The sequence below is a fragment of the Amblyomma maculatum genome, chromosome 5 (genome assembly GCF_055883805.1).
Source record: "Amblyomma maculatum isolate TAMU_Amacu chromosome 5, ASM5588380v1, whole genome shotgun sequence".
In the NCBI taxonomy this organism is placed as follows: domain Eukaryota; kingdom Metazoa; phylum Arthropoda; class Arachnida; order Ixodida; family Ixodidae; genus Amblyomma; species Amblyomma maculatum.
In genome coordinates this window covers 143,341,785-143,363,692 of record NC_139348.1, presented here as the reverse complement: position 1 = coordinate 143,363,692, position 21,908 = coordinate 143,341,785, and the positions used below count along the sequence as shown (strand labels likewise).

Below are 21,908 nucleotides of genomic sequence, written 5' to 3'. Positions count from 1 at the left end.
CGCTACCGCCTCACGAGAACGCCGGCCGCCGCATAGACCGCCGCCATTTTTCCTTTGTGAGCGCGCTCACAAACGAGTTGTGAGCGGCTCGCGTCGCTCACATCCCCCGCTCACAATTGGCCCGTAGTCGACGTCACCACTTCAAGTGTGTTCATGACGTAAACAGCAGACGTCGATGATGTAAAGGACGGCCACTCCCACCGTTTTGCCGCTGGCCAATAGGAAGATTGTGAGTGTGAGTGTGATTGTGAGTGTGAGCCGTCTGTAATACGGCCCCTGCGCTTACATGGCGGATGGCTTTGTTTTCTTTCCTACTGTCCGGAGGCGAGTGACACCGTGGGCGAGTGTGCGTTTGTATGCGATGACTGCTACTTTACGCTCAACAGGGAATCACTGTGTGGTGATTGGTTGCACAAACAACTTTAGAAAGCGGAAACTGTTGAAAGCAGAGCAGTGTGATGTGCACAACCAAACGCGCCTGCAATGCGGTTGTAAGCTTTTTAAACTGCACCGGTTCCCAGTGGACGATGAGCAACGACGCGCATGGATTTTAAATATCAATCGGAAAGATTTCGTGCCCAGTGAGTCATCTCGCGTGTGTTCCGAACACTTTGTTGGTGGGGAACGGACTGAAACAAACCCGATACCGGTGCTCAACCTTGGCTATGAACGAAAGACGGTCTGCGGCGTCGTCAATACGGTTCTCGTGACAACAAAAACAAGAAAGGTAGGCGTTGAAAAAAAAATAGGGGCGATTTAGCGTGGTTACGTACCGAACGCTGGCATTTCAATTTTCACTTCGTTTTCGGGTTGCACATGATCAATTAACATACGGACCATGATGATGTGTGTTATATGCTTCTGTATTGTTCTTATTTCAAGGTGTGCGGGTATGACACTCAGCTGCTGACCTGTTACAGACCTGGCTCAAGCACCAATGATGTAAGTTCAGTTTAATACCAGAAAAACCCAAGAATCATCTTATCCTCGCTAAGCTAAACATTGAAAGGCAGAAAGAACATAGTGTTAAACGAAGATTCTTTTGCTGTCCAACACCAGAGGCTGTGCAATTTGTTTCACATTTTGCGGTGTGCATGAAGTGTTTGGCATTTGAGGTTTTTCTTTTTTTTTTCTGATGTTCATGTCACTTTTCAGGCAGGTCGTAGTGGGACGACTGCATGCAGTCGTCGCTTTGCTTTTTTCTCGAGGGTTGTCAGGGATGCCTGCACTAAGTGTAAGTACAAGGTGTGCCAATGGGTCTCCTAGCCGTTGCCACATTTGCTGCAGAGTCAATGCAAAGTTAACAGTTATGGTAAATGTTACCAGGTCCTTGTGCAATGTGTAGTGCCTACAGTGCTGCAGTGGCATGCATTGTACTTTTCTCGAGTTTCTGGATTTTTTGATGATAGAGCTTCAGCCTTTCAAAGCCTCACTGCACAACTCTTTATTGTGGTCCTTGTCTTGCTATCATCATCATCATCAACCTGATTATACCCACTGCAGGGCGAAGGCTTCTCCCATATTTCTCCACTTAACCCGGTTCTGTGCTAGCTGCATCCACTTGACCCCTGCGAACTTCTTAATCTCATCCGCCCACCCAACTTTCTGCCGCCCCCTGCTACGCTTTCCTTCTCTTGGAATCCAGTTTGTTACCCTCAGCGACCATCGGTTATCCTCTCTTCGCACTACATGTCCTGCCCATGTCCATTTCTTCTTCTTAATTTCCACTAGAATGTCAGTAACTTGAGTTATTTCTCTGACCCACTCTGCACGCTTTCTATCTCTTAATGTTACCCCTACCATTTTTCGTTCCATAGCCCTCTGGGTTGTCCTCAACTTAAGTAGAACTCTCTTGGTTAGCCTCCACGTTTCAGCCCCATAGGTGAGTGCAGGCAAGATGCAACTGTTGTATACTTTCCTCTTGAGCGATACCGGTAAGCTGCTAGTCATAATCTGCGAGTGCTTGCCAAATGCGCTCCATCCCAATCTTATTCTTCTTGTTATTTCCTTTTCATGGTCCGGATCTGCGGTTACTACCTGTCCTAAGTAGACATATTCGCCTACTACTTCCAGTATTTCGCTACCTAATGTAAACTGCTGTTCCTTTTCTGTCTAGGTCATCAATCATTATTTGCAGTTCATCCCCCGAGTTGCTTAGCAAGGCAATGTCATCAGCAAATCGCAGATTACTGAGGTATTCTCCATCTACCCTTATCCCTAGCTGCTCCCATTCCAAGTCTCTGAATACTTCCTCTAAACAAGCTGTGAATAGTACTGGGGAGATTGTGTCTCCTTGCCTAACACCTTTCTTTATGGGAATTTTGTTACTTTCTTTATGCAGAACTATGGTTGCTGTGCAGCCACTATATATATCTTCCAGCACTTTCACGTACGGCTCGTCTACCCCCTGATTTCGCAATGCCTGCATCACCGCCGAGGTTTCAACTGAGTCAAATGCTTTTTCGTAATCAATGAATGTTATGTATAAGGGCTGGTTATATTCCGAGCATTTTTCTATCACCTGATTGATGGTATGGATATGATCGATAGTAGAGTACCGTTTCCGAAACCCTGCTTGATCCTTTGCTTGATTGCAGTCTAAGGTTGTCCTGATTCTATTGGTGATTACCTTAGTAAATACCTTATACGTAACAGACAGTAAGCTGATTGGTCTGTAATTTTTAAGGTCCTTAGAGTCCCCTTTCTTGTGAATGAGGATAATGTTTGCGTTCTTCCATGGTTCCGGTACCGTCGATGACACCAGGCACTGCGTATACAGGGTGGCCAGTTTTTCTAGCACGATATCCCCCCCGTCCTTCAGCAAATCTATAGTTATCTGATCCTCTCCAGCTGATTTCCCTCTTTTCATAGTTTCTAGTGCTTTCTTGACCTCGTCCTTCGTCACTGGTGGAACGTCTGACTGTTTTTTCCTACCGCCAATCTCATTACGGTCGTGACTACTTTGGCTACTGTAGAGATCTGTATAGAACTCCTCGGCTACTTTGACTATCTTGTCCATATTAGTGATGACGTTGCCCGCCTTGTCCCTTATCGCATACATCTGGTTTTTGCCTATGCCCAATTTCTTCTTTACCGCTTTAAAACTTTCCCCGTTTTTTACAGCATGCTCAATTTTGTCCATGTTATACTTCCTTATATCGGCCACCTTGCGCTTATTGATTAGCTTTGATATCTCGGCCAATTGGATCTGGTCTGTTGGATTGGATTTCATACTCTGGCGTTTCTTAATCAAATCTTTCGCCTCCTTAGACAGCTTACCGGTATCCTCTCTAACTATCCTACCGCCTACCTCTACCGCGCACTCAGTAATGATATTTCTGAAATTATTGTTCCTTTCCTCTAGGGTAATGTCGCCATCCTCAGTTAGAGCTGAATACCTATTCTGTAGTGAGATCCTGAACTTTTCTGCCCTCCCCCTCACCGCTAATTCGTTGATGGGTTTCTTTCTTACTAATCTATTGCGTTCCTTCTTCAGATTTAGGCTAATTCGGGACCTCACCATCCTGTGGTCACTACATCGCACTTTCCCGATTACCTCTACATCCTGCACAATGGCGGGGGTTGAACACATTATGAAGTCGATTTCATTTTTAGTCTCTCCGTTAGGACTTTTCCATGTCCATTTCCGGTTCTTCCGTTTGCTGAAGAAGGTATTCATGATTCGTAAGTTATTGCGCTCTGCAAACTCAACTAGTAACTCCCCCCTGCTATTCCTAGAACCAATGCCATAGTCACCTACTGCCGTGTCTCCTGCCTGTTTTTTCCCTACCTTGGCATTGAAGTCGCCCATTAGTACAGTATACTGCGTTTTTACTTTTCGCATTGCCGATTCTACATCTTCATAGAAGCTTTCAACTGCCTGGTCATCATAACTACATGTAGGTGCATAGGCCTGTACAACCTTCAGTTTATACCGCTTATTAAGCCTAATTACGATGCCTGCAACCCTCTCATTAATACTATAGAATTCATCTATATTACCCGCTATATACTTATTGACAAGGAAACCTACTCCTAGTTGTCACCTCTCCGGTAAACCTCGATAACACAGTACATGCCCATCCTTCAGTACAGTATATGCCTCATTCGGCCTCCTAACCTCACTAAGCCCTATGACATCCCATTTCATGCCCTCTAGTTCCTCTAACAGCACTGCTAAACTAGCTTCACTAGCTAGGGTTCTAGCATTAAACTTTGCCAGGGTCAGTTTCCAATGGCGGCCTGTCCAGCGGAGCCAGGCTTTCTTAGCACCCCCTGCTGCGTCACAGGTCTGACCGCCGCCGTAGTCAGTTGTTCCGCAGCCGCTGGTGACTGAGGGCCGGGGTTTTATGAGTTTTATAAGCCCCCTTTATCAACTTGTATGTAATACCTATATATATGCTATCCGCTGCACTTTTTTTTTTTTGCTTGGCTCTAGAGCTAAGCTTTTAACAATTATGCAAGGTCTGCTACCACAAGCACTGCACTTCAAAAAGCACTTCAAAAGTCATTGTCGCTGTCTATGAATTGCGACTGGGAACGCCTGTTTGGTGGCTTGATCCCACCCATCGCTTCCAGATCAAGCTCAAGGTCATCATCTGAGGAACCATCCTCTGACCCCTCATCTTCACCTTCAAGGTCGAGGTCAGAGTCTGAATCGAGCATCTGTGTGGAAAGAAAAAAACAATACTGCATTAACAACAACTCAATGAAGACAAATACCCCCCCCCCCCCCCCCCCCTCCCAGAAAAAAAAAAGGAAAAAAATCTCGGCAGTTTTGGAATTTGTCAAACAGGCTTTATTGCAAAAAAACAAATTCTGTTCCAGCTTTCTCTGAGAGAGAACTAAAGAGTTGCAGATTGCAATACAATACAGAACAGAAGAGAGCAGGAGGCACTAAGACTGAACTGCGACCTTCAAATTTTGAATACCACAGAAATGAACACGTGAAATTCAATAACTGTGCCAGCAGTGCAAAGGTGAACACTTGTAGAACTCAAATGCATTGTTACTGCTGCAATAAGGTTGCAGTTAAATTCAGATGAACACAGGACATGAAGCATAAATTTTGGGCTCGAATGCAAAACTGTCTGAAACTAACCTTAGAATGCAACCATAGTAAATATGGTGCAAATACATGGTACCTGCCCAGCTTGATAGATTACACTAATGCTTTCAAAGGAATGCTAACTCAAAACTCTCCATGTTGTCTATATTTAAATCAGTTTTTGCAGGACTCTTGATACCAGCATAGAAACACAGGCATAGACTCTGCAGTAAAAGGGGATTATAGGTTTGGTCAAAAGTCTTCAGGCTGTGAGGTCAGCTGTCCAGTGAGCCACTTACAGCACCTGCCAAGTTGGCAGCTGGCTGAGGACGGGTGCCCTGCTCACCGATCAAAGGTTTTGAGCTTCTGCGTTGTCACAAGTGCCCAGTCGACAAGGCTCAAAGGTGGACTGCGTGACCTTAAGACATTTTGCCAAGACTTGAGTGCGTTCTGTCTTGAACACTACTGATTAAAAAGTACTTGTAGCTGGGCATGCTCGTGTGTGTTCAGTATGAAAAAGGAGCGCAAAAAAGGTACACGACACAGAAAGGGAACGGGACAAGGCAATGGTATATAAGCACTGTTCTCCAATTAAAACTTGTTGCAAGTATATAACACTTGTGCTGTTCCCTTTCCAAGTCCGTGTATCCTTTCCTGTCTCTTCCTTGATCACCATCATCATCATAATGGTGGTAATGATCAAGGTGCAATTATTTTCCAAGCATACTAACCCCAAATCATAATAGGGAGTGTGGGGGAAAAGAAAAGTATGTTAACATTTTTTCAGTGCACCCTTTCAAAATGCAGGTTTTTGTGTTTGTCCTCGTGTGGGCAACCATTAGGCGTGGACAGTAGCTTGGCCAATGAATCTGTGCTTGTGGGTAGACACTTCCAGAACCTACCTTGTCACCCCCTGCCATGGATCCAAAAAGCAGTCTTCCAGCAGCTGCACGGCTTTCAGAATCTGCATAGGCAGGCGCAATGCATTTAGCAGACTTGTTTCTCTATCTGCAAGCATGCTACTGAGGCATGGAATTTTTGGAGCAAAATAATGGAAGACAAATTTTAATGGGGGGAGGAGACATTACATCACTCAAATTCGACCCATGCTTTATTGACTGAGAGAGTTTAGGTGCTGTGCAGTCAAACAGTTCTTGCCTTTTATCTTTTGTCATTTACTCGAGGATTCAGGCATCCCCTGTATCATCAGGATAAGCTAATCAGTGCAGTGATGATTTAATACAAGTGATAAAACAATAAAAAGCCTGAAGTGCAGTTTTTCTTCTACAGAGAACATATTGGCTTAAATATTAAAGTTCCAAGCGGGCCGCGGATTCATATTTTGTCCTTGCAATTTGCTTGGCTCGGTCTGAGACTCTGGGTACAAATATTTTACCGAAAGTGTATTCCTCACATATGCACAACAGTATCACACAGCAGAAATTTGAGTGCAGTAGGCTGACTAAAAAATTAGCTCGAGGTGAGCACACGTACATCCATTTCTCAGAATTTGTTCCTCTTTTCTAGGGAGAGAGATTGCAAGGAATTTCAGAAACACTGTTAGATGACAGCAGCAGGCTACAAACTTGGGTCTGTTGGTGAATGCTGCGTTTTAATACTGAAGTGCCAAACTTGCGGCAATAGCAGCATCCTTGACCTGTTGTCCCATTCTAGCACTATTCTCACTTCTGTAATGTAACTACTGTTCCTTTGGCTGGCCTTTGTCCGGCTAACCAATGCCCTGTCACGTCTCCAGTGACATTTTAACCAAGCTTAAAAGGCAAAAATAATCTTACCGGCAACATCTAGGCCTAAAGCATCGCTGAACTCTTGCTTTGCGGCCAGACCTTGGTCACTTGGGCGGGCTGCAGTTTTCATCCTCTGCTCGCGTACCTAGAAAATGAAGCGAGCAAGTTTTTAAACACCGCGTGCTCGTTTGGAACGTGAAAAAGGAAGGTTTCTGTTTGTTTCAACAGCCGAACGATTCATGGCTGCAGTATTAGAGGTCAGGTCTTCCGAGGCGTGCAAGGATAAAAATATATTGTCTGCCTTTTCGTTCATTGTGATTTCAGTACTTGAGTAATCCTACATTTATTAATGTCTTGCACATCATTACCAATAAAGAATGCTCGACCAAAACTGGGTGCCCATACACCATTCAGTTAGGAAACATCACGCCGATAGTGACACATACTGGGAAAATTCCCACAAGCTAACAGATTAAAATGTGACATTTTCAATGAGCAAATGGCGGCATCAAGCCCAACTGGCATGCCAATTTTCAGTTTTGCCACGCTGTGTTTTATCTTACCAAGTCGCAGGCTAAAAACAAAACTTCTTACAGCAAGCTCAATCTTCTGGGCCTTTTCAAGCTCTTCAAGCTGTTCCTCCAAGTAGGCCAGACATCGTATCTTGACCACGTATGTCCCGTAGACCAGGGACAGCTCCTCTTCGATCCTTTCGTACTCGTCCATAAATGCAGGCCTTTTGGGGAAAGCAGAGACATGTGGAACATTACTTCAGGGCTCGCTTCAGATAGGCAAATTTTTGACCTTCCTGTAGCTGAAGGTCCTGTCTTCAGGCTGCATGCCATCTGCCTTACACACAGTCCACATTATTCTAGAGGGACTCTTATATAGTAAGAAGGCAAATTTCTCTCATAAAGCTACACGTGTGAAATGTGGTTGCTCACGTCAGCAGAATTCACTGGTTGGGACTAACCTGACTGCACGAAGGGTGGCGAGCCTCTTCTGGTTCCGTTCCAGTTCAGTTTTTTTCTTTTCAATCTTGACTTCGAGGTTCTCCTCGTCGGATGCCACTGACTCAATGCGACGCTGCAGCTCACTTGTTTGTTCCTAGATAACAAGGAGGAGAAACCAGAATACCAGAGGAAGACAATTTTGGAAATTATGTACGGAACGATGACAACTTGAGGCCACTGTAGCACTTAAACATGCAACCATGACACGCAAGTCGGCACTTTTCGCTACTGTGAACTGATGGGTGAGCTGTCACGATAGCAGTGTGAAGAAGCTCTGCATAGTGGAGTGCTGGCTCAGGAAACATACACACAAAGTGATTTGTGCTACATGTTCTTTATTCAGTGTACAGTCATTCTGCGCTGTTAGAAGGGAATGACAAAAACGGCGTTTACAGCGTTCGTCGTTCTCTTCCAGTATGAACCAACCAGCCCGACTCTACCCTCTTCATAGATTCTGCACTGTGTATTTGAACTTCTGACATACACTAGGCAACAGGTGCTGTTGACGGTGAAGGGAAAGCTAAGGAGGCGGGGCATCTATCAGTAAACTATAGTAAACTCGGATATAATGAAATGAAACTGAAGTCCCAGTTCAACTGGGACTTCAGTGAAATGAAACTGAAGTCCCAGTACATTTTTTCCCTTTTAGAGTAAAAGCATTTTTGAGAAAAGTCGGTTCTAGTAAAGTGCATCTGGCCGCGGCTACAACTCCCACGAAATGATGTCGCCGCACGCGCTACCTAGGATCGCGAGGCAATTTAAGAAAAAAAAAAATTGAAATAACCCTGAATGTCTTTTCTTTTTTCTTAAAGGCTTTACCACCAGTCTCAACAGTGCTCAGGAGAAGCCAACTTTACGTAAGCCTTGATGCCGTGAGGGAAAGCATGTAGCGTGTAGGGAAAAAAAATAAAGTTGTCTACAAACATGAAAACAAGGCTGAGCGTTTCGTTTAGAAAGTAAAATAGAGTAAAAGTGCTGTGAAAAATAAGGAAGAGAAGAAACGGCCCAAACATTCGCAGCACAAAGCAGTGGTGGCAAGAAGTGGAGACGCGCCATGTGCGGTTTTGCAGCGCTTGCCCACTGCGCACATTAATCATCTGTTGCCTCTTAAATGACAGACAGTGGAAAATGATGCCGTGTTCATGCAATGCTTTGGTTTTCACATGAAATCAAACTCAGTTGTATTCGTAGCCAAGTTGCTCTCATGCTTAAGAGGTACTTCCACAAGATATAAATAAAAAATCTTATAATTGAAAAAAAGAAAATGGCATGAAGAGACGAAGAGAGAGTTGGAAAGTGCTTAAGAGTTTTTTTTTTTTTTTTCATTAAGCTACAAGACGTGTTTAGTAAATAGCCATTTAATTACTAAACAGCATCTTCAGGACCATGTAAAGATTTTTGCCAGTCTCAGTGGCTTTATTATAAATGGGTTGTACTGTAAATGTGTTGTTCTACCAAATATTTTAGTTGCTCTCTACACAGTACAGTGGCGAGTCAGAAAGATTAACACGTTAATTAGCATCACCGGAGCAGCGAAAATCCCACCTCATGGCTGGCCTGGCGTCATTCTTTGCGAACATGGTTTTTGGCGTGCTCATAACCGTAGTGCCAAGCGTTATCTTTTTCTCCAGAAACACGTCACCAGTGCCAACCTTTCATGCTCACAAGTGTGTCTTCACACTGTCGTTGGGGCAGTTGGCGCCATCTGTGGAAGCTTCTTATAACTATGTGCCACAGAGACCTCTTATAGTCAAGGAAACTGTTTTCCTGACTTTCAACGTTAAGAGATGCCAGATATGTTACTGATATGCGTTATGTTGAATACTGGCAATATATTGTGCTTAGAGAAAATTAACAACTGTGATGGGACCTTTATTCCAGCTGCGTAAGAAGGGATGGCTTTGGCTCTGCAGCTTTAGTCCCATTTCCAGAAAAAGTAGTAACACAGTATAGCCTTGAAGGGTAATGATGCTGCATGCTTTTCTGCTTAGCTGTGCATTAGCGCAAATGTATTTTACTTGCACTGTTTGTATGCTTGCTATCAAACTTATATGGAACATGATTTGTACAACCATATTTAGTTTCTTCATATGAAGGGTAAGTCTGAATGGTGCACTGTGTAAATCGTGTACTCATAATTAAGCTGCACACATTATGCAGCAGCCTTAAAACCATTGTAATCACACACTCATAATTATGCTGCTGCAAAGAAGGCAATTTTTTTTTTTTTAATTTTTGATACCTTGTTCCATAAAATTCTGATTGCACACGTGCACAGCTTGAGAAAGACAGCTTCAGCAAACATACGGTAGATAAAACTGTTAGCCCAACTGTATGACAGGTATATAAGTACAAACTTACGAGCACAGCCTTGATGGCATCTTGAAGGCATTTTTCTATGTCCGTAATCTCCAGCTGCTTTGACAGAGTTGCTGTTCTAATCTCCTAATAAGGAACAGAAAGGGCGAAATCATACTCGGTGGTGCATTTTTCGGGCCATAATGAATAAAAACTTGAAATTGCTTTCTGGTCATACACACCGTCACCAGTATGCTAATTTTTCAGTTCAGTACACGGACACACACACAGAGGTGACGGTGCTCATTTTAGTGTTCAAACTCATTCATGAACCAATTAGTTTTATTCATCATATCTTCTGTCCCAAGACAGGTTTCTCTCTTTTTTTTGAGCCAGAATATCGACTGCATTTTTCATTGCTGTTATACATACTCCTAAATTCTTCTTTTTTTTGCTACATAATAGTATGCCATCCACAGTTCTTTTTTAAAAAGCTTTCTTTCCAAGTTTCAGCCGTAATCACTGGCATTGGCACAGTATATTAACGTTATCTTTTTTTCATTGTGATAATTTCACATGCACCCATTATCAGGCTTGCATTTATTTTTGTCAATATTTATTGCCTCAGGGCATCAGTAGAATATGAGATGAAGGATGAATGAATGATTAAATGAATGGAAAAAGGTTGGCTGATTTTATGAAGTCCAGAAGTGAGCGATGAAGACTTGCATTTCATTTCCCTTCATATAATAGTGGTCGGTTTGGGCCCCGAGGTAGCAAAGTAAAAGTTCCTATAGTCTTCATTCGTGTATTCTCCAAATTGGTTTATAGTAGTTCTTAGTTTATGCTGACAAATAAACGCTCTTATATAGTGTCACGTCAGTTCCTTTTGAAAAAGTATCCTATTATGTACCTTTAGCTCGGCTTCCTTGCCAAGGTGGTCATACAGGATGGCACCCTGTTGAGTTATTTCTGAGGCCAGCTGTCGTGTCATCTTCAGGTCTGAAAACTATGAACAAGGATGCAATAAACGTATGTGAGGAGGCCTTTAACCTGAAAACTATGAACAAGGATGCAGTAAACATATGTGAGGAGGTCTTCAACCTGAAAACTATGAACAAGGATGCAATAAACATTTGAGGAGGCTTTCAACCTGAAAACTATGAACAAGGACGCAATAAACATGCATGAGGAGGCCTTTAACCTGAGAACTATGAACAAGGACGCAATAAACTTGTGAGGAGTCCTTTAACCTGAAAACTATAAACAAGGATGCAATAAACATATGTGAGGAGGGATTTAACCTGAAAACTATGAACAAGGACGCAAGAAACGTGAGGAGGCCTTTAACCTCTCAGATCTATTGGCAGTGCTCTTAGCAAATGGCAGCATTGACAAAAATCAGAGGGCCTAGCTCACCTTAGAAGCTGCATCGTAGTTGTGTATATAAGGCATGGCAACTGGCAGACCAGTGTTGCCGGACTCCTCGTCTCCGGCCTTCGCTCGCATGGCATCGTACAACAAAGCAGTGATTTTGAGCAGCTCTTTCACAGCGTAACCATCTGCCATATAAAGTTTGCGGGTGTTCAACTTCAGGTGAGCTTTTATAGCCTGCAAATAACATGACAAGAAGAGGGGATTCTAGTTAATGCTCATTTCTGTAAAAATTAGCAGGCTTTTCCAGCGAAATGTCTATTTAATGTACCATTCATTGCAACGAGAACACTGACTCTATATTCCCCCGAGGAAGAGGAGGAATGAACTGTGTTATAATGGAACATCATTGTGTTGTGATGTTGAGACCCTGAACGAGTTTTTGCATTTGGTGTCGGAAGTGGGATGTCCTGACCCCAGACCTGAGCTCAGATGCAAGTTGGCCTGCGTTGGTGGCAGAGACTCCGCCGTTGACAAAGATTCATGCGCTTCAGCGACCTGGGATCAGCAACTGAGTGCCCTGACCTTGCACACACACAAAAAAAAGATATGTCATTAATCATTATTTTAGTGATAAATGTAACGCCGCAGAGAATCACAGCCGAAGTACTATTTGCAGCCAGATTGGGTGGTTATTTGCCGATTTTCGTTGCTGCAGCAGAAAGGTGAGCACAACAAAATTCCAGGGCCACACTTTTTAATTCTGCCGAATGTGGGATAAGAACCGAGGACCTTTACTGGAACTTGGACTCTTGGCCATACTTGAACCCACCATTTTTTCTGGGACTCAAACCCACGACCTTCTTAGAGACTTGTACACACGACCTTCTCTCGGGTTCGAACCGATACCTTTTTTGGGACTCTCTCTGTCTCTCTAAAACCAGTTTTCTTGTTAATGATTGACAGTTCATGCGGACACGTTTCGCAGCTTCACAATGTGCATTAAGTGTTGTAATATCTAGTGAACCGCTTTAGTCAAATTTGTGACCATGAATTCGCTGCTTCTTGTGACCATGAATTCGCTGAAATGCAGGCAAGGTTTGTGCAAGGACCACCAGCGAATGCAGAAGGGCGTGCCATAGGGTGCAGCATAGCAACGCAGACTTCCCTATGTACCAAGGGTGAGAGTGAAAAGCTTTATGCATCGTCTTTGATCTGGCCGGCAATTGTTACATTTGCAGTTCATGAGTGACAGGTTGCATGGCACATGTGGCAGCTTCCCGATCATATTGGTCATATTATATTCAAGAAGAAGGTGTAATTTGTATGGTTGTAACACATGGTAATAATGGCAGTCCACAGCAAGGAGATAGCCGAAGGCTCTGTGGACTGCCATTATCTGTAAAATGCCGTTATCTGTGCTATGGAATGCCCACAAACAGGAGCAACATGGTGATGGCAGTAGCGGCCGGTACACACGGCGGCCGACAAAGAACAGAATTACTGTCAACCATGCTCGATTTAAAGGCGGTAAAAAACTTTCAGGATTGCGCACAGAAAGCACCCACGGCAGTCTTAAACGTCGTAGAAGTAGTTGTGCGGGGCTACAGTCATGCGTGTGTGGATGCCTTTCGTGTCACACAGTGATGAGGCCACATGGCTTCGAGCATAAACAGACCAGCATCACAAAGCTTTGAGACAGTAGCTATCTTGCTAGCACCCTCCCGGAGGTCAGAGGCTTGGAAGTTGGTGAAAAGGACTAGAAATTAAGATTGCAGACAGAGTAGGGAGTTGCAGAAAGGAAACTAACGGGAGTGACATCAGGCAATGGCAAGAGAGCAAAGTGTGTTGGCAACAGGTAGGAGTGATGTCCTGTCTGAAATAATAATAAAAAAGTTATAGGACTGTTTTTACTAACTGAATCGTCATTGTCATTCCTACTATCAGCATTATTATTCATACTATCATCATCACCACTACTATAGCTACTATCAACTAAATGCATTGTCATTGTTATCACTAGTATCGTCATTATCACTGTCACTGACTGAATCATTGTCGTCATCGCTGCTCACGTTAGACAAGGATAATTATGATCAGTTTCTCACCAGCCCAGCGTGGCCCTAGTGGTTTGCACGCTTGGCTGGGAATTGGAGAAGGACAGTGGTTCTATCCCTGGCGGAGGCAGAATTTTTTCTCTACTGGCAGTTTGTGCAAACATTTCCTGCGAACATTTGCACAAACCACGAGCCTAAAAAGGCTTTTGCATTCAAGGAAAAGAAATCACAAGTGTGCATTTGCAAGAATACAGTGAGGAGAACAGGTAGCCATAACCATTTGGGTTGTCCGTTTAGCGAAGACATTGAAATGTGGTTCGTAGTTTTTAAAACTGTTTTGCATTGTTAATAAGTTAGGTGTGGGCCCCTTTTAGAGCAGGTTTGCACATGTCAAACAAACCAAGGCATTTTTATTAGCGGTCCTCTTCTCTAATGGAACAGTGCCAGCCTAGTAGTGCGTGGATTCGGTATAAATGGGCATTACTGTTTCCCTCCATCTCCATCAACGTTTCTTTGGCACTTACGGTCCTGCCGTGGTGACTGAATAGTTATGGCGCTCGAATACTGAACCCAAGAACCTGACATCAAATCCTGGTCGTGATAGCCGCTTTTCAGTGGAGACTGAAAGGAAGGTGCCTGTGTTCTGTGCGATGTCAGTAAGAACTTCAGGTGTTCTAAATTTCCGGAGCCCTCCGCTACGCCATTCCTCATAGCCTGAGTCATATTAGGGCGTTAAACTCTGTAAACCGTAAACCATCTTTTTGCACTTATAGGTATCAAACTATTGCGAGAGCTTCAGATTAAGACATTATTAATGTTCAGGGGCAGATTTGTGGGTCATTCCTACAGGGAGGGGGAGGGGGGTGTCATCCTGTTTTAAGCATGTATTTCTTGTACTTCTTTTCTTGAAGAAATGGGAGTTAGCATGATCGTCCTACGTAAAATTTCTTGCTATGGAAAGGAGAAGGGAAGTGCAATGTCCCCCCCCTTCCTTTCTCGTATTGACCCCTGATTATATTACTTCTTAATTTTCTTGGTGTTGTGTCTGGTAAAGGCAAAGATGTACCAGTGTTGAAGGACATGCAACTTTGAACCACAGTAGCAGCCTAGTGGCTTGAGCATTAGCTTTGCATGCAAGAGGTCCCCAGCGTTGCTGGCTACCCACTGGTGATACAGTGATACATTGGCTGTGAGCTTTTCCCCGGCTCGGTGCTCAGCTTATCCGGGGCATAATGCTAGAGTGTGTGGCATGGTACTCTTTAGCAGAGTTGTCCTCGTGTCATCAAAAGTTTGTCACCATCATTCAGCAATCACCACTCAAGTGCTTATGACGAGTGCGTGACTATAGAACAGTTATTTTTGTTCATGAGTTGCCCTGTACATAAAGTCGGCATCAGTATAGAAGTGTAGCTTTCGTGTTGGCCAAGAAAAAAAAAGAAGACAGCTATTTCCAGGCATTGTGTTAAATAAAAAAAACTTTTTGCAGATATAGATTTCTCTAGAGCACTTAATCTGATTAGGTTAGCTTCAAGGCAGTCACCGTCACGTTTATTTCGACAGTGCGTAAGGGACATTTGAGTCCGAAAATTTAGCAACGTTACGTTTGTCATAGCTGACAAAGATTTCCAATTTGTTCTTTTAAGGCGAAAGCCTTTAATGGCTCATAATGTCGTCCGTACGCAGAGGGTGTCACACCTTGGCAGTGACCCAAAAATGGACATAATCATTTACTAGCTATCAGTTACTAGTTACTAGGCTAACCACAACACTTTTAACAATTAACACTAATTAGAACTAATTGGGTGCCAATTGACACTAATGAGATAGCACTAATTGGGTACTAATTAACACAAGTTAGTTCTTACTAATTAGTTGCCACAAATATAGTACTGATTACCATTTTTAGTTTGCACTAATTGGGTACTAAATAACATCACCCGGCAATTCACGCATATACGGAGCTGACCCCGCCAGATGCATTCGATCCAGGCATCCGTACGGCGCCTTTTACTTGGCGCTTCCTCGAACGCCACACCCACAGCATATAGAAGCAGACGCAATACAGCAGGCATCAGCAGCATTTTAAATTTGTTTACAGGAAAGAAAAGGCGCGCTATCTGTCACAATGCTCCGTGGACACCTGTGCTGAGGCACCTTAACCAAGCCATTAGAAAAAGGAGGAAGGCGGGAGTGAAAGGGGAGAGAAAGAGCTGCTGTAGTGGATGGCTTTGGACCACCGCGTAACAGACGCTTTTGCCTCATTGCATTTTAGCCGTCCAAAGTGCCCCCTAGAATTTTTTAACTATACCTCATGGTCTCGCACCTTTGCGCTTTTAGAAAGCATTGGTGCAACTTGAAACAACACAGGGCACTGATGCACAGCTTTCATTTGAGTTTTTTTTCTTGCGTTGTTAACTATTTTTCGTTTAATTTTTTTTTTCCACAGGTGTACAAGTGAACAGGTTCAAGAAGATTTGCCATAGAGCTATGCAGACTTGACTGCAGCAGTGTACTTGGTGGAAGGTGAATACAGTTACACTGTACAACCCCATAGTTTCTCTTGCACGTGGTGATTGTGGAACACCTGCACTGTTTGAGTTTATGTAGACTGCAAACAAAAAATTTGACAGTGGGCGACTGCGCTGGTGTGATGTTAACTGAAGGGGCACCAAGAGCAAAAAGCCAGGCTAGACTGGCATGCTACCTCTGAGAACTTGACCAGCGCTTTTTTAACAGAGAGAGATGACGTTGTAGCAGATATCATTTCTAATGGTATTGTTGACTTCATCCTCCATTTGATTTTCAGTTCCAAAGAGTCAGAAGGCAATTAATTAATACCTCTGTCACACGGACACGGCTGAACTCCTTTCAACTCCCTTCAACCAACGTAGCCATTACCTCGAGGGAGATACGTGCCGTGTCACACGGCAGTCCATTATGGAAGGAAGTTAAATGGAGTTTTGAAGCAAAGGAGATCGACGATCTCCATTGATGGGCGAAGGGAGTACTCTCGTTTCCAATGTGCTTTGCTTCCGAGTCATTAAATAACATATTTCTTCAATAATGTAATTTTTACTCCTAAATATATTAGTTTTTATTGCATAAAATTGTATTCTAACTCGGTTAGTTGCGTTTAGTTGTCGCGACACTGCACCACGTATTGCACAACGCCGCGCATGGTGTCCAGCAGAGCGGAAAAAATGGCTATGGTCGTTGTTTTCAGCAAATGTGTGTTCTTTTATATTGATATGACTAAAGCTAATTGCATTTTGCGAGGAAAATAGTAGTATAAAAAATATTTCAGTTTGTTTTGGACATTATTTTTATATCTTTGTGCAAAATAAACAGCGCCTAATGGCCCCCTGTTGGCTGCTCTGATAAGCTCGTTGCAAGCCGTGTGACACGGGGACAACTCCTTTAAGGCGAAACTCCCTGCGACTCCCTTGCGCTCCTTTAGACCAAGGAAGTTCAAGGTAGTTCCGAGTCGGCCGTGTGACAGGGATATAAAGCAGGAACCACTAGCAGCAATGTGAACCCTGTAATTTAAATTGTCCTATTTTGGAGCATTGACAAAAGTGCTTGTAATCCCTCTACATGTGTAGTCTCTTCATACCTGCCTACCTTGTGATGAGGGGGGGGGGGGGGGGTGCAGTGTCTAATGAGCCCTTTATCGGGGAACTTGAACAATTAATAACTGGTTAACATGAAAGGGAAGGCGCAATATCTGTCACTCTTTATGTGGACATCTGAACTGTGCCATAATTGAAGGGTGAAAGTGAAGGGTAAAGGACCACCTAGAGATCTTTAATGTGCACTGACATCGCACAGCACCATGGACGCCTCTCCGTTTCGCCTCCATCGAAATGCAGCTGGCGGCGGTAAGGATCGAATCCGGGTACTACGGCACAGTAGACGGTCATCTTAACCACTGCGCCACTGTGGGGGGGCAGCGGGGACCTTGTAGGAGCAGAATTTGCTAGCTTCGAAAATCTGTCAGAATGGTTTTACTCAAAACATGGTCCAGACTGATGGTCCTTCACCAGCAGCAGGTGTGTAATGGTTGTGTTGCATATTGGAGAGGAATTTAGTTCTAGTTTTAGCTTCAGTTTCAAATTACCTTCGCCACCATAAGACATGCTGATGTTGCATCCGCACGTTATGTAAATGCCTTTTCTCCGATCGAATGAAGCAGAGAAATTCAGAAGTATGAGATTGCAAAAACATCCGCAAACACCTCTTCTTGGGCTTTGATTGCACCATGACTCAAATAAAATACATGAGAATTCTAACTTTACGCTGTGCACCCCGCACGCGGGGCTTAGCTAACCATGAACATACACACAAGCAGTTGCAACAGCAAACATGACATGGGGCTACTTTAACTTTGCCTTGGTTTGGCTTTGATTGGCTGCTTAGCCAATGATGGTGCTGCTAGTAATTATGATGCAGCTGCAGACCACGTGGCGCTGGTTTTACAAAAACCATATTTGCGCGATAGAGGCAACTGATCAGGACAGGAGATATAGTGCAGGGACTATGCAATCAGAAAATTTTGTAAAATATCTGGAGGGAGGGTTGGCAGGTATATGCGTGTGTAATGGATGTTATCGTTGTGAGTTTGTGGGCTTGTGGCCAATGCTTGCAGCAGTCGTGCGGCAAATCATTGCTTAGCAATTCCTCTTCTTTTTTTTTTTTATTTCTGCGGGTGACACAGGCGAAATATTCATTTCGGGTACGTGCTGCTCCGCTTTAGTCAGCAGCTACCTGTAACGCCACTCGGCATATGTGTAGTATTGAGTTAGTGTAGTGTAGTTGGAGCAGGGGCTGATATTACTGCTCATGCAACCTTGTAAAATGCAAAGTTGACAACATAACAGTATAGGAGTAGTACAGGTGATGGTCTTGAGTACACAGTTGGATTTGTTCATTTTATTTTTTTAAATATGAGTGAATGATTCTATTGGCCGCAGTGACTTCTGCATTGTAATAAAAACTATGCAGCAGACGTTCCTACCAGAACTGAATGTAGTTTTCTTTTGCAGTTCTCAAGGAGATCTTCAACAGCTGTGAAAAGACTGTGGCAGTTCCTGCTTTGTTGGACCAGCCACGGTGGTGCAGTGGTTAGGGCGCTCAACTACTGTGCCCTGGGATGCAACACCAAATCCCAGCTGCGGCGGCGGCTTTTCAATGGAGATTCATTTAATAGCCTACTTAAGTGACCATTGTAAAAATTGTTCCGTTCATGATGAATTTTATTCTTCTCAATGCATTCACAATTTGCGTTGGGACCATCATATTGCACACATTGTTAATAAATCCATGACAAAATTACATTACTTGAAGCGATGTCTCTGTAACTCATCAAAAGATGTTAAGCTGCTAGCGTATAAATCTCTCGAGTTACCTCTTCTTGAATATGGCAATATAATTTGGGATCCGTTCACTTTAGTAATAAAGTGGAAATAGTACAAAAGAAAGCAGTCAGGTTTATCTTCAATCAATATGGCAAAACATCGGTTATGGAACTCTGGGATAGAGCAGGTTTGATTGCATTATCAAACAGAAATAAGATAGCATGCTTGCGTTTCCTGTTTAAAGTTGTAAAAGGCAAATTAAGTAACAACACTCATGAATTTGTCACACTTTCTTCTGGTTATGCTAGGAGATGCAGAAATCCTTTTACGTTGCTTCCTTTTCAAACGAAAAATAATGTCTTTAAGTATTCATTCTTCCCTCGTACGGTTTTAGAGTGGAACGGCCTCGATGGTGCGTGGTTTGAGGTGGAAGACATCCAGCAATTTCAGGCGTTATTGAACGTAGTGTGTGAAATTTAGTCATTGTCATTTACAGTCACTTTTTTGTTTTGCAATTCCATTCATGTGTCTACGGTTTCATGTATTTTATCCTTTTGGACATTGCTATTTTGATGTTGTTGTCATTCCCACCCTGCCACGGCTCCTACCTTGGGCCTAGCAGTATTTCAAATAAATAAATAAAAATGAAAAGAGAGGCGCCCATGTGCTGTGCGATCTCAGTGCACATTAAAGAACCCAAGATGGTCGAAATTTACGGAGCCCTCCACTACGGCATCTCTCATAGCCTGAGTCACTTTTGGACACTAAACCCCATAAACCAAACTAAACCAAAACCTACTTTATTAAGGAAAAAGGACATGCAGCTATGGGATGACTGATAAAGTGCGATTTGCACGGCCATGGTGCAGAATTCAATTTTTACACATTGCCGTTTCTACTGCCGAGAAAACTGCATATGCGTGCAAGCCTGAGTGGGAAAAGCATGACATCTAGAGTTTTCATCGTTCCTTGAGCAGAGGAGGAGCAGTGGAGATAGCACTGTTTTTTGGTCACATTTGAATGTATATGCACAGTGACAAATCCACCTGGATTTTGTCAGCTCAGAGAACAAATTCTCAAGAAACCCCACACATTGACCCCACAACGTGGTAACGAGCCCGGGAGTGTTCACTTGCAATGCATTGCATCAATGCAATCACCATTTGCCGCAAGAAATGTTTCTTGTGATTTAGCAGCATACTTTCTTCTGTGCTTGTATAAAGTTTTGCAGCCTCCATTTGGCTAAAAATTGCATATTTGTGTGTTTGCTTTTTATGCTAGAAGTGCACATCTTCTACTAGCACACTGTTGCCGAGAGCTTTACTAGACGAGACTGGCTCACAGAACAGCAGCTTACACAAAGACAAGTTCAGCTTAGTTTCAGCCCGCAGTATCAAGGCTAGACGTGTACACTGCTAACATAATCCAACTGCATGCTGGCACCAGTAGACTGGTTAACCATGCGGCACTGGCAGTATTTTTCTTCAGTGATGATGCTTGTGCCCGTTGCGTTTCTGTGTGGTCATTTAAATTAGCTGTGCTAGTGAATACACCTTCATCCTTTCTTCTGTGAAAGCCTTCTTCCTTTCTTTTTTTTTTTTTTTTTTTTTTTTTAATATTCTGCTGCATAGTCAAGTTTAGTTACAGGTGAAGAATGCTTTGGGGGGGGGGGGGGGGGGTGATGCATAGATTTTGTCTGACGAGAAGGCACAGATTGTCACAGTAGACCCACAAGCTTATGAACTGTGCTGACCGAACTTCGTTGCAAAAGGGTGTCAGCATTTTCCAGTGAAAACTCCAGACCGAAAAGAATGGCATTTTTCACATTTTTTATACCAAAAGTCGCTCCCTTGGTTCTGCAGTGCAGTATGCAGTTTTTTCTTGCAGCCAAATTATTCCCAGCACAGACGGCACATCCGACTTTGTAGTTAGGTTCAGCCTGTGTAAGTAGCTGCAGTGTGTAGTCTGTGTAAGAATGGGATATTTGTGCATATTTCAGAGTTCTGAGATTTGGAAGCTCGGCCAAGGGTGTCTGCATGCACTGTTGATAAGCAATTTCAAACTTTGAGGGCACTTATTAGTAATACCCATAGCCGGTGATGACCAGCATACGACACAAATATTTCCTTAACCACTGATGCCTCTGATGTTACACATGTGCGATGTCCTCTATTCTATGCAGTCTCCCGTGCATGACTGCTTTCTATCAGCGATATTTGTTGCCTCTAGGCATTAATGAGGTTTATGATGATGAAGTAATGGTTAAATAAATGATAAAAAGAAATGATGGCTGGTTTTATGAAGTTGCGAAAATGTTCCTGCGTCCAGGCAATAATATATGAAACAGCACTTCGATGAAAAGCCCGCTACAGTCGGGTGCCAATTCTTGTAGGCGCAGTCCCACAGCAAGTGACCGTTTTCCTTCCTCCAAAGCGTGCACAGAAGAAATTTTTACGCATGTAGTACATGGCACGCTGAAATGTGAGATTACCATTGTTTGAGCTACAGATTTGATGAATATCACCCTGTCCTGCTCGGTGTCGATGTCTGGCGGAACCTCGATGTCGGGATCATACCTGCACGGTTGACATATATATATATATACATCACATTGCGGTCAGTCCGAGTCATGACAGCATATTCATGTTGCAGTGCGTGCTGCCTACCGGTTAATGAGCCAGCGCAGGATTTCAGCGACAAGGGTGAAGTTAGGCGTCCGAAAGTTTTCCAGCGATATCAGCCTTGGATAACCTAGTGCCCTTGTCATTTCTGTGAAATCTGAAATTTTGGAGAGAGGGCCCGAAAAAAAAAAAAAAAAAAAAAGGAAACTTGGCAGTACATCATTCGAGCGGTTGGAAACTGGGATACCCTGAACACCACTTACTTTTAAGCTCACGGTAGGACATGTCGGTGTTTGTTCAACAAAGTGAAACACGAAACCAACGAAACTGTGAACCGCCAGTTCAGTTTCGGAAAGCGCCGTTTGCGTTGACTGTGTGCTGTCGCCATGGCGACTG

The 21,908-nt window shown here is 43.4% G+C and overlaps 2 protein-coding genes across 3 annotated transcripts; one reads left to right on the top strand and one right to left on the bottom strand.

The window, feature by feature from the left end:
* Positions 1-282: 282 nt before the first annotated feature.
* LOC146189825 (uncharacterized) lies at positions 283-20,446 on the top strand. 2 transcript variants are annotated; one of them, XM_084604584.1, is made up of 6 exons: positions 283-727; positions 883-942; positions 1,156-1,234; positions 12,574-12,661; positions 15,984-16,060; positions 18,580-20,446. In XM_084604584.1, exons 1-5 carry the CDS (start codon positions 287-289, stop codon positions 16,018-16,020), a joined length of 705 nt encoding a protein of 234 aa, XP_084460710.1. In that variant the 5' UTR covers positions 283-286; the 3' UTR covers positions 16,021-16,060; positions 18,580-20,446. The 2 variants fall into 2 exon arrangements, with proteins under 2 accessions (XP_084460710.1, XP_084460711.1); XM_084604585.1 differs by lacking the exons at positions 1,156-1,234; positions 12,574-12,661; positions 15,984-16,060; positions 18,580-20,446 and adding an exon at positions 8,621-9,088.
* Cluap1 (clusterin associated protein 1) lies at positions 4,202-21,906 on the bottom strand. Its single transcript, XM_084604583.1, has 11 exons — positions 21,776-21,906; positions 21,558-21,669; positions 21,383-21,467; positions 11,526-11,717; positions 11,020-11,115; positions 10,170-10,253; positions 7,769-7,902; positions 7,390-7,531; positions 6,844-6,940; positions 5,950-6,011; positions 4,202-4,665 (listed from the first exon to the last, which is right to left on the bottom strand). The coding sequence occupies exons 1-11, from the start codon at positions 21,795-21,797 to the stop codon at positions 4,501-4,503; spliced, it is 1,191 nt and encodes a 396-aa protein (XP_084460709.1). The 5' UTR covers positions 21,798-21,906; the 3' UTR covers positions 4,202-4,500.
* Positions 21,907-21,908: the final 2 nt, after the last annotated feature.